Source organism: Populus euphratica, unplaced genomic scaffold (assembly GCF_000495115.2).
Source record: "Populus euphratica unplaced genomic scaffold, PopEup_1.0 scaffold81.1, whole genome shotgun sequence".
Lineage (NCBI taxonomy): Eukaryota > Viridiplantae > Streptophyta > Magnoliopsida > Malpighiales > Salicaceae > Populus > Populus euphratica.
Genome location: NW_011499945.1, coordinates 656134 through 673651, shown reverse-complemented (window position 1 = coordinate 673651; position 17518 = coordinate 656134). Strand labels below are relative to the sequence as shown.

The following is a 17518-nucleotide window of genomic DNA, read 5'->3' as shown; positions in this document are numbered from 1 at the left end:
ATATTTTATTAAGGTAATGGATTTAGCGAGTTAATCTACAACAACATAGCTTTATTTATTATTTATTATTTATTTTTTTAATACTTGTCCAATGCTTTTTGTGTCCCTCAATTTTATTAAAAAAATTACAATTTGATCATTTTTCTTTTTTATCAATGGTTCATTTTTTTAGCTCAAACCCAAAAGAATGCAATTTAATATTTTATTATCAATAATCTATCATTGTTATCTTACCCGCACATTCCTATCACCATTTTTTTTTAACTTTTAAAAACTATATTGTTTCACACCAAAAAAAAATATTGTGCACTTTATTGTCATGCAATTAAATAAATAATAATAATTGAGATAAAAAATTATTGATTTCAATGACATGTATGACTTGCGTTGCAAGTATGTTAGGTTGACACAAGTTTGCTTTGTTTTTTTAAATCAAATTCTATTTTTTTACTAATTTTCTCATTCAAAATTGAGTTAATGCAAGACTGAGCTTTCAAAATTATTTTTTTAAGGATTATACCCACTAGTTTTGCAAGTCAGCCCAAGTTAATTCAAATGGATCAAATGTTTTTTTATCTCAATATTAGATCAAAATATCATTCAATTAATGATCAATAATTATTTTTGTTTCTAAAAGACATGCCACCAATATCTAAATATTTTTTCGGCTGTTTAATTTTTTTTTGCTCTAACACTTGAGTTTAACATATTAATGCACAACATTTGAGTTATTTTTTTTTTTTTGTCAATAATCCACCTTTGTTATCTTGACCACAGGTGTCTATCATTGTTTTTTAACTATAAAAAAATATGTTGTTTCGTACCAAAACAAATATCATACACTTTATTACCGTATAATTGAATAAAAAATAATTTACAAGTAAAAAGTTATTTAATCTAATAACATGTATGATTTGCGTTGTGAATTTGCTTTGTTAATTATATTTTTTAATCAAATGTTATTTTTTATCGATCTTATCCTTCAATATTTAGTTAATTTATAAGTAAAATGTTTCAAAAAAAATATTGTGCACTTTATTGTCATACAATTAAATAAACAATAATAATTGAGATAAAGAAATTATTGATTCCGATGACATGCATGACTTGCGTTGCAAGTATGTCAGGTTAATTCAAGTTTGCTTTATTTTTTAAAATCAAATTCTATTTTTTTTACCGATTTTCTCATTCAAAATTGAGTTAATGCAAGATTGAGCTTTCAAAATTATTTTTTTAAGGATTATACCCACTAGTTTTGCAAGTCAACCCAAGTTAATTCAAATGGATCAAATGTTTTTTTATCTTAATATTAGATTAAAAAATCATTCAATTAATGACCAATAATTATTTTTGTTTTTAAAAGACATGTCACCAATATCTGAATATTTTTTCAGCTGTTTAATTTTTTTTTGCTCTAACACTTGAGTTTAACATATTAATGCACAACGTTTGAGTTATTTTTTTTTTTTTGTCAATAATCCACCTTTGTTATCTTGACCACAGGTGTCTATCATTGTTTTTTAACTATAAAAGAATGTGTTGTTTCATATCAAAACAAATATCATACAATTAAATAAAAAATAATTTACAAGTAAAAAGTTATTTAATCTAATAACATGTATGATTTGCGTTGTGAATTTGCTTTGTTAATTATATTTTTTAATCAAATGTTATTTTTTATCGATCTTATTTTTCAATATTTAGTTAATTTAAGATTGAGCTTTTTATTTTGTTTTTTTTTAATTATTCCCACGAGTTTTACAAATGCACCTAATTTAATCTAAGTAGATCAAATATTTTTTTTTTTATTTTAAATTAATATATTTTTTATCTTAATTTTAAATTAATATATCATTCAATTTACGGTTAAAATCTATTTGTTTTTCAGGAAGGTATGTCGCCAATTTCTTTTGTACTTTTAAAAGAATTTTACTTTGACCTATAACATAAAGTGGGCTAATGAACTAGTTATTACTGCATCATATAAATGCTGATTTATTTTAGAAAAAGTTATAAAATCACATTTAAGAAATTATAAAAGCTGACAAGCCTTTCTCCCTTCCTTACACTTTTTTTTTTAATTATGAACACACTAAAGGAATTAAAATAAAAATCACATATTAAAGAATCTTACGGAAATAAAAAAACCCAAAAGATCAAAAGAGGCCCAGAAAAACCAAGTGGCCTATAAAAAAGCCACGAGCATGTTAAAAAAAGCCCAGGCATGTGAGCTCAGAGACCCACTAGCACGAACTTCTTTTTAAACGCTGTACACCCTTTTTTATTTTTTAAAAAATACATGGCCTATAAGTTATCTATCATAAAAAAATAATCTAATTGCTCCCAAAGGAATTTGAAGCCAAAATCTCACAGGTCAACCACTGAGCGACAATACAAATTTGTTAATAAAATGTTTCAAATAATATATCAAGTAGGTTTCTTGTTTATGTAAATATTTAAACTCACCCTATATTTTTTTAGTAATAATAATAATAATAATAATAATAATAATAATAATAATAATAATAAACCATGTGTGAAACAATGAACATCCTTTCCGTTTCAAAATAAATAATAAAAAAAAATCAAAATTATACATACAATTATCACTTCAGTATCTTAACAACTCCAAACACACACTTAAAAAACAATACAATCAAAACAACATCGCGAGTCATTTCAAAGAAAGGTTAAACTTATTTAACTTCGAGTACCAAAATGTACTTTTTCCTGTGCGTGACGAGTCGCGTCGCCGGCTGAATGAGTGCCATTTTCCTCAGAATTATTGAACTGCAGATGGCGTGTCGCACAAATTGCTAGAGGAAGGTGAGCTGGACACCGTACCCTTTGTTGTTTTTTCGTGGGATTCGTTTGGCATGTTAGCTATTATAGCTTCCGTGACTTTGATCCTAGCTATAATTATACCCGTGGAACAAAGATACTCCTGTAAAAAATTTATGGAGCTAAATGTATTCAGAGTAGTAAAATGGATTTATTTTATATACATATAAAATAAAAATAGGCTAGGCTTCCAATCCCTCCGCTTCGCACCAGTTTGAAGAGACTACTACTTCTTCTTCTTCCCTTTGTACCCCAACTCTCCCCGTGATGATAATGCATACTCTTGAATTAATTTATATATTAATTTATATTAAATTATTGTTTAAAAAAATATTTCAATGAAAAATATGTATTTTACAATTAAAATAAATAAATATTAGATTCAATTACAAGTCTAATTTAAAAAATAACTCAAGTTATTAAATTATTAAGTTAACACATAAGTCATTCAATCAACTAAATTTATTATATTTATTCAAGATGATGTTTTATTTTTAATTTTTTTCATGATTTTAAGTGAATTAAGTTTGATTATATTCACTAGATTACGAGTCAATTCATCAGGTTATTATGTTAGTGTCAAAACCAATTCAAGTTAAAATTGAGTTCCAGTCAAGATTTAAGTTATTGATATGTTGAGTCAACTTATCAGTACAAATCAAGATTAATATCTATTTTTCAACTCTCGGAATTCAAACTTAAAAAATCAAGAAATAAGAAATTGGGAGCACTAAATCAACAATTAGCATTTTCTTTCCCTTCCTGAAAACTTGTTTCTCTTTTTGGTTTTTAATCTGTCATCCTATGCAAATAAATATACACGAGCCATGTCATGTGCTTCTTCTAGGCACATCCATCCCCTGTTCTTTCCTCTTTTTGGGCGGGGGAACTGAATAAATTCCTAAAAGAAGACTTACATTGTCGGAATTTGGAGTTTAGAGCTTCAATGACCATGGCCCAATAAACGGCGTGGAACTCAATCTCATATTCTAGGTTGTCTTGTACAATGCAACACCGAGAAGTCCCTCCTCACGGCAATCTTCTCATTTTGCGGCGGCGGAGGCCCCTGAGTATTTGGAAATTATATCATAAAAATACACAGGAGAGGCCGGAAGCAAAATTTCTATCGAGGACAAAACATTCAAAGTATCATTTGTCAAGAAGCTCCGAATAAAACCACAACATTCCACCATCTCTGAGTTGTACCCACTCCATCTGTTCATTGAGATCTAGAACAACAAATTATTATAGAAAATTCTTTCCATGACAAGTGGTTTTTTTTTATAATTTTTTTTTTATAAGAGGAGCGGATAGTTTTCATGAATACAATATCTATCTAGTGTGATGCATAAAATATATAATAAAAATAGAGTGTTGAAGTAGTTATATAGATTCGAGTTAAATATCTAATTACTTCGATTTGATTTACTCAGAAAATACCTTATGTATATTATATATAAAAAATAGACAATTAAACTTATTTTTTCATTTAATAGAAGCAAAAAAGGGGTGAATATAAGAGGTAATAGGTCCCAAATGGTCAATCCACTTACATACGCCAAATTATTAATTTATTATTAATTTTTTAAATTAAACAAGGCTAAAGGTCCTCAAAATAACAAGAATTGCTTTTAAATATTTTTTAAAGCTGAAAGCAATAACATTATTTATTTATGCTTGTACCCTATAAATACTTGAAGATAACGTTCAAAGCCAAAACTCTCTAAGATGAAATAATTTCGGTTGGTGGCAAAGAAAATAAGAAAAAATATTATTTATAATTTAATTTTTTAATGTGTTAATATTTCTATTAAACATCATTCACCAATACCAAATTTGAAACATTTTTTCTGTTTAAAAATGACTGATTATATTAATTAAAGAGAAGGATTAAATAGAACGAGGCCTTAATTATCTGGGCCTGGATCCATACTATTTTGCGATAAAAGGTAACTGAGCCTGGGCTTATGTTTCGAACGAAACTCGAGCTTTGCTGTCAGTGACTCGGACCCAGGTCGAATCCCAAACGCTAGGCAGACTGCAAACGATCCAAGAATCAGAACCGTTTAGTTTGGCGACTGACTATCTAGGCCGTGTTTGCTTTTTTTGGTGCTGATACTTATATTTTTGAAAAGAATAGTTTTTTTAATTAAAATTTTAAAATTATTTTAATATCCTAATACTAAACATTTAATTTTTAAATAAAAATTATTTTAACTTATTTATAAAATCAACGCTTACGACTCATGACAGACACTACCTTGCAGTCACAGCAGTCGGGTGCTCTGCGACGTGTTACCCGTGGTCATCACAAGCACCCCATTAAGAGCGAAAATCATAGCCGTCCATCTTGCATACTTAGTGACAGTCGGATTTCGATATATATATTCTCTCAATAGTCCATTTCTCATCTGGATTCGTTGCAGCTGAATCGACTCGAATCATCAAAGCTTACCTGCTACATTTCTTGCCATGGTATTAAGCTCTCTCTGTCCTTTTTTTTTTTATCCTTTCTTAAATTAATTTCTCACCGTCTTAGGGTTTCACTTAATTTTTCTGATTTTGTTCTTAATTAGTAGATAATCATGTTTCAGCGGACTGTATGAACGATTATCGAACGCATGTTTGTGTTAGATCCAGTTTATTTAAAAAAAGGATTTAATTAAAGCTTACTAAGGATATTCTGTGATAATTTGTTTTTGAGTGCGTGCTTAGCGCTTAGGTAATTCTGTTGCTTGTACTTCTTAGTCAAATTTTCAAGAATTTTGTAAAACGGAATTACTGAATTCATGATCCTGGCCGAAATTTATGCTGCCTTTGGAAGTTAAGTTTTGGTTGTGTTTGTGGTGGAATTTGTAGTTTTTGGTTTTTGCCGGCCTTTTTTTGGATGAAATGTTACTGGCATTGATGTAGCTCTGGAATGGGCATTGGCATGGGTTTGACTGGTATATTTGAGTTATATTATTGGACTGGCGTGTTTAAATCTATCATATTTCGTTGATGATGGTTTTGCATCTGTACTTAGTGCGCACAAGTTCTGTGTTTGTTAGAAGCTTTAATTAAAGCTTATTAGGGATATTCTGTGATAAACTGTTTTTGAGTGTGTGCTTAGTGTTTTGGTAATTCTCTGTTAGTCTAAATTTCAAGAATTTTGTAAAATGAAATTACTGAATTCATGATCTTGAAAAAAAATTACGCTGCTTTTGAAAGTTAAATTTTTCTTGTGTTTGTGGTAGAATTTGTTAATTTTGGATGAAATGTTACTGGCCCTTTTCTTTTGGATGAAATGTTACTGGCCTTTCCTTGTTGTTCTGGGATGGGCATCAGCCCGGGTTTGACTGGTATATTTGAGCTCTATTCTTGGACTGGCGTATTTAGATTTATCATATTTCGTTGATGATGGTTTGTCAGCTGTACTTGTTAGTTTGCACAAATTCTATGTTTTTTTTGTTGTGAATCTCGAGTTCTTAAGAAATGTACTGGACATGGATGTTAAATTAGGTATTTGAATGAACCTGTGAACTTCATAATGCTATGGCATATCCTAATATATATATATTTTTTTGCATAGGCACCCATTAGGGGTATTTTTTCTTTGCAAAGAACAGCTTTGGTGCGTCAAAGTGAGAGGTTGGGAGTTGGCTTCAGGTCATTCAGTACCCAAGCTCCAACAAATGCTGGTGCTCCTCAGCCTCCGCCACCTCCCCCACCTCCGGAGAAAACTCATTTTGGAGGCCTCAAAGATGAGGACCGAATTTTTACTAACGTGTATGGATTGCATGACCCTTTCCTCAAAGGTGCCATGAAACGGGGTGACTGGTATAGAACTAAGGACTTGGTGCTCAAAGGTACTGACTGGATTGTTAATGAAGTTAAGAAGTCCGGCCTCCGAGGACGCGGTGGTGCTGGTTTCCCATCTGGTCTCAAATGGTCATTTATGCCAAAAACATCTGATGGTCGCCCTTCCTATCTTGTCGTCAATGCTGATGAAAGTGAACCTGGAACCTGCAAAGACAGGGAAATCATGCGGCATGATCCACACAAGCTCTTAGAGGGATGCTTGATTGCTGGGGTAGGGATGAGAGCTTCTGCTGCATATATCTACATTAGGGGTGAATATGTGAATGAACGAAAAAATCTGGAAAGAGCCAGAAAAGAAGCTTATGAAGCTGGGCTGTTGGGCAAGAATGCATGTGGATCTGGTTATGATTTTGATGTCCATATCCACTACGGTGCTGGTGCTTATATTTGTGGTGAAGAGACAGCGCTTTTGGAAAGCCTTGAAGGAAAACAAGGGAAACCAAGATTGAAGCCTCCTTTCCCAGCTAATGCTGGGCTGTATGGCTGCCCCACCACTGTTACAAATGTGGAAACAGTGGCTGTCTCTCCCACCATTTTAAGGCGTGGTCCAGAGTGGTTTGCAAGTTTTGGCCGAAAGAACAACTCTGGGACAAAATTATTCTGCGTGTCAGGTCATGTGAACAAGCCTTGCACAGTTGAAGAGGAGATGAGCATACCACTGAAGGAGTTAATAGAGAGGCACTGTGGAGGTGTACGAGGTGGATGGGACAATTTACTTGCTGTGATACCAGGGGGTTCTTCTGTCCCACTGCTTCCCAAGCACATATGTGATGACGTGCTTATGGATTATGATGCACTTAAAGCTGTCACATCAGGATTGGGGACTGCAGCGGTGATTGTGATGGATAAATCTACTGATGTTGTGGATGCAATTGCAAGGCTGTCTTACTTCTACAAGCATGAGAGCTGTGGACAGTGCACCCCATGCAGGGAGGGAACAGGATGGCTTTGGATGATCATGGAAAGGTTGAAGGTTGGGAATGCAAAGTTGGAAGAGATAGATATGCTTCAGGAGGTGACCAAACAGATTGAGGGCCACACCATCTGTGCTTTGGGTGATGCTGCAGCTTGGCCTGTACAGGGTCTCATAAGGCATTTTAGGCCAGAGCTTGAGAGAAGGATTAAGGAGCGTGCAGAAAGGGAATTGCTGGAGGCTGCTGCTTAAGAATTTTATACAGGTTTCTACTTAAATCTTATTCTTCTCAAGTAGACTTTAAAAAGACAATATACTATGATGTTCTATATGGTCAATTAATGTACATGGGTTGTCATGATTATTTGCACGAAGTTAGGAGTGTCATGGATAAAAGCTCATAAATTTGGGCAGATTGATGGTCAAGGTTTTGCTTGTTTATTCAAATTAGGCTGTAATATCCCACCAGAAAAAAAAAACAAAAACAAAAACAAAAAAGAGAAGGAAAGAAAAGAAAAGAAAAGAAGGAAGGAAGGAAGGAAAGAAAGAAAGAAAAGAAGCTTGATTTATGCTAGGCATGTTGGAAGGTGATCACTACAATGCTGTCTCGTTTCCCTGTTTGGAGGATGTTAGAACTGTTTTTATTCTTGAAGAAGAACAACCGAAATCAGAAATGAAGGAAGGAAATTTTTTCCTTAGCAGCCTCTTGCACTATGTATAGGACTGTTTTTTTCCTTGAACTGGGGGGAAGAGGGGAATAAACCATTCAATCTTTATCGGAACCTTTGACTAAGAGGATTGGAGGGTTTTTCACTGTGATCAATTCCCACCAACTAGTACAAAACCTTGACAACCCATTAATGCGGTGATAAGGAAGGAAGTATAAGGGTAACTATCCCCTCCAATAACAAAAATGGACGATGCATTTTGTATTATAAGGGGAAAACACAGGAGAACAATGCAGAAATAGTGTTTGAGGATTATCAAGAGCTACTGACCTTTTTAAAGTAATCCAAGGTTGATTTGTCAGTGAAGTAGATACTCTATATACTTTTGCCTAAAATAGTACCTATATGCATATGCATCAACACGTGTTCTGTTTCAGGTGATTTTTTGTTGCAGCAATAAATTTCAACAGCATTAGAATATGTGGTATCTAATTTTTGGATGAACAACTTTCCAAGATATCTGATTACAACTCTGTAGGACGAATGCCCTTAAACATAAGGATCTTGATACATTTTTTAATTTGTTTTCTCAATTTTGTCCTTTCTAGCACCTGAAAGATAAAATCATCGAGAGGCTAAATAATTGGGTTGTGTAGTCTGATAGTGAAAATATCCAGCACTACATCGAGTAGACCCACCCAGGCATTACAAGCACGCATTTTGGGAGGTGGAGAATGCATTTAGATACTGACTCGTTTTCTAGGTTTCTCTTTAGCTATTTCTAATTCCAAGTGCTATAAATTTCCAAGGTTTTTTACCTGAGCTATAATGAGTTCCCTTTCTTCTGTGCAGCAAATGCTCAATTGATGAACATCTTGAAATAAATGAAGAAACTACCGAAATAGTGTGGGTGGTTAGTGACCTAAAGGCACCAGCAGTCCTGTTAGTTTTTTTTCTTTTCAAAGCTGTATCAACTGAGATTCACTTTCCCATAGAGATTATGATTCTTCTGGGAAAAGGATAATTCGGTGTTTGCTCATGTACTTTTAACATGTCTTTGGACACTTTTGGAAAATGTTGTCAATAATCTGTGTTTCATTTATATTACTTTCATTTATTTATTATCATCACCACTCGATCTCTTTTCTTTATTTAGCTGTCTCTCTTCTGGGCTGTTTCGCTAATGGCCAGAGGAGTTCCAAGCTCTGATGCCAATGGTGGTGACTGCAGCCGAGGAGGAGGTAGTGAAGACTTGATTCCCTTTTCTGATATGTTTTCGCCATCTTGTTCTTTCGTCGACCCAATAAACAGTACAAGGGGGTTAGCTTGCTACTACCACTACTCAAAACGTGATGTGCTAGGATATACATTTTACGGTACAAATGATTTCCTGGACGTCAAAGATTTGATGCACAAGGAAGATGTTCTCGAGTATTACCCATCTGCAATTCCTTGTTCATCAAGTCTTTTGTTGCTTAAACTCTCCCGTTATTAGCAATTCCAGCGGAAAGAGGTGGAGGGCCCTCAAGATTATTGTACAACACGCGACTCCATATACTCAAACCAGTGGTTATAATAATATATTAGAAATGTATTAAAATAATATATTTTTTAAAAAATTATTTTTTATATTAATATATCAAAATAATATAAAAATATATAAAAAATGAAGTTTTAACAAAAAAAATCAAAATTTCGAAAAACATGATTTTTAAAACTTCAAAATTTCCCAAACATAGACAAAATCTATAATCTATAGCCATGCTTATACCTAGTAAGCTAGAGCCCATATGTAAGCCATAACCGCGAACCGGTATTCTGTTAGCGCATACAGGAGGGCACTTCCACCAAAGATGTTGGATAAAGACAGCCCTGTCTTCGACGATGGCCTTGGCGAAGCTAGAATAATATTTTAGAGGTAAAAACTAATATAACAAGACAATTTTTTTTTTCTTTCTAATCTATCGTGTATGAGCTGTAAATATAAAAGGACTGCATTATTTAGTTCTGTACAAATAACTTACTGTAAACATTTCATGACGGCCCACTTGTTGATGATGGAGAGCAGGGATGCTGAGATGCAATGTCCAACAGCTACAGCATAGATTGATGTTTGCTTGAGAAAGCCATTCTACCATGCTGCTGGGATTTCATTAAGCAGGAGAGGGAGTTTTCAATTAACTTGAACAGTGCAATTCACTGCAAAGTTAACAGTGAACTGTACTGTTAACGTGAATAATATAATTTACTTGCACTGTTAATATAGTTTATTTTTTTTTATATATTTAATTTTTTTTTATATTTTTTTAAGTGTTAATTTAATTAATGTTTTTTAAGTGTTAATTTAATTAATATTTTTTAAGTGTTAATTTTATTAATATTTTTTAATGGTATAGGTAATATTATCATTGAAATTTTAGTATATTTTTTTAAAAAAACTTTCTCTCATTTTTTCGCATCATAATTTTTTTCAGTTATTTAACAATTTAAAAAAATCATGACAATTCAATTTTATTACTTCCCCAATTTTGAACCTGTGTTATTTTTCAAATTTCTTTTTAAAGCTATGCGAAAGTACACACACATTCTCTAAAAAGGAGTATCCTGTGCCTTTCCGTTCTTCTTCAGCTTTAGGATTCTCCACGTCAGCAGACATCCGAGAGAAAACTGATCAAGCAAAGTGGAGAACAAATCATAAAGTTAGTTTAGAAATTTTTATCCCAAAGGCAGTAGCCACACGTTCACAAGACCCAAAAAAAAAAGATTTTTTTTGTCCATTTTTGCTTATTAGCATATTCTTTCTTAGAAAAATGACAAAATAACATATTTTAAAAATAATTGATGAATTAATATAGTTTATAATTGTCACGATTAAAACACATGAAATTATTATTTAGAAACATAACATTTCAAAAAACTTGTTAAATGAACAGCATAAATTATAATAAAAAAATAGAGAAAAAAATAATAAAAAAAATATCAAAAACATGCTGAAACTTCAATCACAATATCATCAAAATCATTTGAAAGTTCTCGATGACCATGAGCAGACTTAGATGCCGTTTGTTTATGTGGCTGCAGCTACGTTTTAATTAAAATACAGTTTGCAGCCCTTTGATAAAAAAAAAAATCAGTTTACTGTGCACGTTAATTGCACTGTACAGTGAACAATGCAATTAACTTGAACAGTGCAATTCACTGCGGTGTTCACAATGAACTGCACTGTTCACGTGAACAGTGCAATTCACTTGCACTGTTAATACATTTTGTTTGTTTTTTTTTTTTCATTTAATTTTATTATATTTTTTTAAGTGTTAATTTAATTAATGTTTTTTAAATGTTAATTTTATTAATATTTTTTAAGTGTTAATTTTATTAATATTTTTTTAAGTGTTAATTTTATTAAGATTCTTTAATTTTATTAATGTTTTTTAAGTGTTAATTTTTTTAATATTTTTTTAAGTGTTAATTTTTTTAATATTTTTTTTAATATTTTTTTAAGTGTTAATTTTTTTAATATTTTTTAATTTTATTAATATTTTTAAAAAACTAGTTTATAGTGAATTAAATTTATTTGTACCGTGATGTGAACAATATTTTTTTCTCGAAAAACTAATATAGAGTAAATTAAATTTACTCGCACTGTAATATCAATTTTATACTTAATAATATTTTATCTAATTTTGTTACATGCTTAAAAAATTATAAAAAATATAATTCTTATCGAATAAATTTTATACGTAATGTAATTATAAATAGTTTAATAAAATAAAAAAAATATTTTATATGAAGTATTATTTATTTCATGATATAATAGGAGTAATTAATTCTATAATAGTTAAATTTAAAATTATCAATATTAATATATATTTTTAAAAATTATTTTATCACTTTAATTTCAAAAGTTTTTTTAACCAAACACATAAAATTACTTTTTCTTCAACTTCAATTTCAACCACAGTTTTAACCAAATATCTATTTTTTTAAACCAACCTCAACTAAAAGTACTTTTTATAAAATAATTTTTTTTAAATCACAACCACAATATCTACTGCAATACCAAACACACTCTTAAAGAGCTAGCAGGAGCCCTACCCCGACAAATAAAATCTTTTTTTCTGGCCCTCCTTCAACGAATTAGATTTTCAATCTTAAAAGTAGAAAATTTTAAATTTTGACTTCGAAAACTAAAATTTCTAGCTTCATTTTTGTTGGGAAAATAAATTTAATAACTAAAATAATTCACATTAGCCGTGAAGATATACGGCAACTCACTTGCATTATAAATTGCCATATGTAAACCCCATCCTAAGGAAGATTTATGTTTGAGGTTTGAGAATATGGTAATAGATCTCTCCCTAGGTCCCGATTCTTGGTAGAGGGTATTGCGAGAGGTATATTCTGATGCCACTATTGAAACGAGCACCTCCATCTTAGAAAAGAAAGAGTTTCAAAAATTTCTCCTCCTGTTCGGATTCATTTGCAGTTGGTAGATGTCATTGTATAACTGTGCCTCGATTCCCTCTTCAACAAAGGGAAGACTTCCCTTGTTTGTGCGTGCGTATGTTCAGGGAGGGAAACTTTTACCTACCATGCCATCATTTCCCCCCCTCCCTTGCCTTTGCTTTATAATCATGAAGCTTTCACATCCTTGAATGGTCAGAGGGAATTTGTGCATAATGATGGATTTATATCCTTATCTACTCGTTGATATTGGATCTGGAGCTAGCATGATCAAGGTACTCATATCAGTATCAGATTAGTTTACCTTTATTGTTTATGATTCGTTTTATGTATCTATAACGTTTTTATATGTTAACTGATACTCGGTTTTGGGCTACTACAGGTGGATGGAGATGGAAAATTTGAGCGAGTTGGTAGAACAAGTGTTGGTGGTGGAACTTCTTTGGGGTTTGGGAAAATTATTAACAAAATGCCAGAAGCAGTTCGGGTTTTTTCCTATCTTTGGCCCTTATGAATTCCCTTGTATATACTTTCGTAGTTGGTGGACACTGACGCATTCTCTTTCTCAGTTTTCATGAGTTGCCGGAGTTGGGTCCCCGGGGAAGTAACCAAGTTATAGACATGATTGTTGGGGATATCTACGGTGGGATGGGCTATTCAAAGGTATATTCAAGTCCTTCCTTTAATTTAGGATTATTTTTGGCCAGTTCAAATATTTTCATACATGATGTTGAAGTGCCCATTCAGAGCCCTAACAGCTTCATGCACAGTTCATTTCGTGTGATGACAGATTGGTCTCTCATCTACAGCTATTGCTTCAAGATTTGGGAGGGCAATTTCTAACAATAATGAACTTCAAGATTATAAACCTGAAGATGTCCCCCGGTCTCTCCCAAGAATGATTTCAATTAATACAAAGGAAAAGTCTATACACACACAAAATCTCACAAACTACCCGTGCCAAGTGATGTATGATGAACTTGCCAAGTGTTGTGATTTCACAGAATGACATCCTTGCATCAAATGCTATTTCTACTAGGAAGATTTTCCGTAGAACTTTTTCGTTTGCATTGCCTTGTTCAACAAGCTCATTCTGAAAACTATATGCCTCAAGAGGTTGACAGATTTAGTGTTTTTCCATCCTTTTACTAAGTTGGCTTGGAGAAATAAGATTAAAATCATTGGCCAAGGCTTTTGTAGCTGGAATCATCTTACCTTAAGATATTTAATTCTCTGAGATGGTTCCCATCCCCTACAGTGCTGTTCAGTCACGATTAACCTGAGATCTCGAAGGTGTATCCAAAGTTCCACACTGCCATAGAAAATTAAATTAACAAGACCTTATGCGGCACATAGAGAGAACTTTGCTTGGCATAATTGATTGTTTTCTGCAATCTGCTTTTTTCTTCTATGTCATCTCTTTTGTTGTAAGACTCGCCATTTTAAATTTTATTGTCTTATATCTCGAGTATCGATCACTTCAACTAACAGAGATGCCCTGAGTTATTTTTAATTAGTGCACTCTTATTCTCTAATTGCCCCATTTTATTTCTCTGCTCTAAGATCTCTCACTTAAATGCACTTCGATTTGGGCTCAAGAGCATATTTTCTGGAGGATTCGTATAGAAACAACACATTTGATTACCAAACAAGAGCGCCATATACTCTCTCCCTTGGCATAAAAAAGCTTTACCAGCACAACTACTTTTCCTGATATGCAGGAAGAACCATTGTTAGCCACATTGTAAAAAGCAAAAAAATAAACTCCTTAAATAGAATTAAACAGAGACCAATCTCCCCCTACCCGGTGGAACTCAGCTTCTTCTTGACTATCTATGTAAGCAAGCAGCTCTTCCTGCCTCATTAAAGCTTCATATCGAGCCTGCTCGGGAAGCATAAGAGATTTAAGCCATCACACAACTTAAGAACAAACAGATAAGACGCCCCATGATAACATGCAATAGATGCAAAACAGAAGCAAGAGATGAAACAAAAAAAATGCATGGAATGCGTTGGAGAAGGGAAAAATGACCAAAAAGCAATATGAACAAGACTCCTCTCCCACCTTAAGCATAATAACTAAAATTCACTTCTAAATGAACTCCATATATCTATGTCCTCATCACCATCACCAGATTTCAGTGGACCATGGTGGTCTTCAGAAACATTCTCTTCCTGATCTTCCTCAACTCCTACATCCTCATCCTGCTTGGGTTTTGTCACTTCATCCTGCAAGCACATCTATACATATCAGCAGTGATTTTTATATGTTAACATTGGCATAAATGTGTGTATTTTTCAAAGGTGAAATTTGAGCCTCCAACCCTCCCCCTTCCTACTGGTGCCACTATTGCAGATTAGATTACTGCAACTAAGCAGCAAGGGAAACACAGGATGAGCCAATGAAAGACATAGTTCTAATTGTAAGAACAGTGATCGTGACCATCTAAGAAAAAGTCACTGAAGGCCATATCCAGGACCCAAAGTTGGGCTCCCCTCAACTTCTAAATCAAGTGAAGATAAAGTTCTTACACTGGTACTATCCTATTATGCTTGTATCTCTGTATTGCGCGAAAACATTTAGAAAGCTGGATCCACTCTTCCATTTTTAGCAGGTAAGTCAAGCTCGTCAAAATTTATTGTAAGATATTACGTAACAGAAAACTATAACCCAAACAAAACCATATGACCATTTCCATGTGTGAGTTTGCAGGTGGGACCTATTATCCTATAGTTGCAAACAACACAACATGCAGACACACAACAACACAACATAACATGACATGTCGATAAAACAGTAACAAAGGAAGCTTCTAAACAAGGGGATATTTTGTTTTCCTTTCCTTGGTAACTATAAGAGTATATAGAGCATTTTATTCTTAACAAAACAGAAAGGGGCAGGAAAAAAAAATGCATACGTTCATTTCAGCATTCAGTTCTGCATCTTCCTCGCCTGACAATTCAACTAGATCATCTTTGTATGACTCTTCTTCTTCCAGAGGGCCGCTTCTTGTAGCTGCTCAATTAACTTTTCAAAATATAAATTATCTGCAAAACCGAATCATATTAAAACACATTATATCCAATATGGTTCATCTTGTAACGATTAAATTCGGTTAAGTTTTGATTTCCCATTCACGTTATCCTAGTGGGAATCCAGCAAAAACACAAAACACCAAGAGATGAATTGCAAAAACAAACCAATGGAGTTAACAATAACTTCAGAATAAGCAATAACCAAATAGCCATCATCGAATCTAGGAATCCTTCCAAAAAAGGCCTGGGCAAAACAATGCATGTGAGTCTACGAAGTTTAGTTAAGTTTTTTTTGTTAGCATTTAAAAATTCACCCAGAATAAAAAACCACAAGTACCATCTCTCCTACTTCGCTTTCTTTCTTTCAGTTTTTCCCGCAACCCACAGTGTTATCACAACATAAACACAAAAGCACCTATCCATCCAACGCAGCCACGCATTACGTGGCTAATTTCTCAGCACCTCCACCTTTTTCGAGCCTAATTTAATTAATTTTGCAAGTCTCATTCCCTATAAAAAAACACCAAACAGAAAAACAAGTCATCTCTATCTAATCTACAAAATTCTCAGTAACAAAGAAATGCTAAACCTAACCCTACCCAATAAATCCTTGAAACACCAGAACCCTAACTAGATCCAAACATATAACAAACTTAGTTGTTTGTGAGCCACTTAGTTGATAATGGTAAAAACAATCTAAACTATGAAGTATTTGTCAATGAAAAGTAGCACTCCATGTTAGATGTGTTTTGGATCTCGCAGCTAAGGCCCTGTTCAGTAACAGAAGAACCTTAATACAATCATATTCACTGGGACGCTTGACCAGTTCCACTGCAAGTCCCTTGCAAGACTGACATTCCTCTCCTCCTCAAAACATCCAAAGATAAGTACTACAAAAAAAAATGCTTAAAAATAACAAGATTTTTTAAAGCCCTTGAGTGCATTTGTGTTTAAGCTTAAAAGTATCAATTCTTAGCAAGTTTTATTAACAGTAGTTTCATTGGGACATTTTTCCAAACACGTTAAGGATGTTAACTAAGAAACGTTAAACCAAGCAGTGAATTCATAATTCTTGGAGCTTGATGTTTGAAGTTTAAGATCGTAGAAACCCAAGTAGAAAAGGAGGGGAGAGGGAGAGGGAGAGGGAGAGGGAGTTTGAAGCTAAAACATGGCAATTTCCACCGGTGATTATCGACATGACAATGATCAGATAGAAGGAAGAAAAATTCTCGGGTTCTGGAAAATACAATAATTCTGGATTATTAGCAACAATATTGAATGGCTATTACATAAACAAAATGGCAAGAAGAGAATCTTATAAGCCCAACAAATCAAGAAACAAATCAGAGGAAAGAAGACATCTAGGAACAACCCATAAAAATACATGTCAGGGTTCTAGATTGAGAAGAGGGAACAGAAAGGTTGATGGAAATTTAAGTAGGGATGACCTCTGAGTAATACGCACCGCTTTGTTTAATAGTTATAGCATTGCTGGTGCGACACACCGTTTTAAGTCTTAGAGTTTGTTGTCGTAGTGCCACGTGTTGGCATGGCATTAAACAGACTTTCTGACAGCTTCTCCTCGTCTTTCTGACTCTCTCTCCCCTTCTGTCTACTCCCACCTTCTTCTTCTTCACCTGCTACTATTCCATTGTTACAAGTCCATCATTGCAGGGCTTGTAGATTTAATCTCACCCTATTATTCCTTGATTCTATAGCTGTAGGATCCATATCA

At 33.2% G+C, this 17518-nt stretch overlaps 1 protein-coding gene and 1 long non-coding RNA gene across 4 annotated transcripts; one reads left to right on the top strand and one right to left on the bottom strand.

Annotated features, from left to right (window-relative positions):
* The first annotated feature begins 5113 nt into the window (after window positions 1-5113).
* On the top strand, window positions 5114-9413 carry LOC105137484 (NADH dehydrogenase [ubiquinone] flavoprotein 1, mitochondrial). The gene is made up of 3 exons (XM_011043236.1): window positions 5114-5316; window positions 6413-7880; window positions 9136-9413. The coding sequence occupies exons 1-2, from the start codon at window positions 5314-5316 to the stop codon at window positions 7865-7867; spliced, it is 1458 nt and encodes a 485-aa protein (XP_011041538.1). The 5' UTR covers window positions 5114-5313; the 3' UTR covers window positions 7868-7880; window positions 9136-9413.
* A 1421-nt stretch (window positions 9414-10834) lies between these two features.
* LOC105137482 (uncharacterized) lies at window positions 10835-17228 on the bottom strand. 3 transcript variants are annotated; one of them, XR_844594.1, is made up of 6 exons: window positions 15666-17228; window positions 14813-14976; window positions 14552-14629; window positions 14393-14457; window positions 13963-14059; window positions 10835-10950 (listed from the first exon to the last, which is right to left on the bottom strand). It is a non-coding gene; the product is annotated as an uncharacterized LOC105137482 (long non-coding RNA). The 3 variants fall into 3 exon arrangements; XR_844595.1 differs by lacking the exons at window positions 10835-10950; window positions 13963-14059 and having other exon boundaries at window positions 14369-14457; window positions 15666-15795; window positions 15949-17228; XR_844593.1 differs by lacking the exons at window positions 10835-10950; window positions 13963-14059 and having other exon boundaries at window positions 14369-14457.
* Between the last annotated feature and the right edge of the window lie 290 nt (window positions 17229-17518).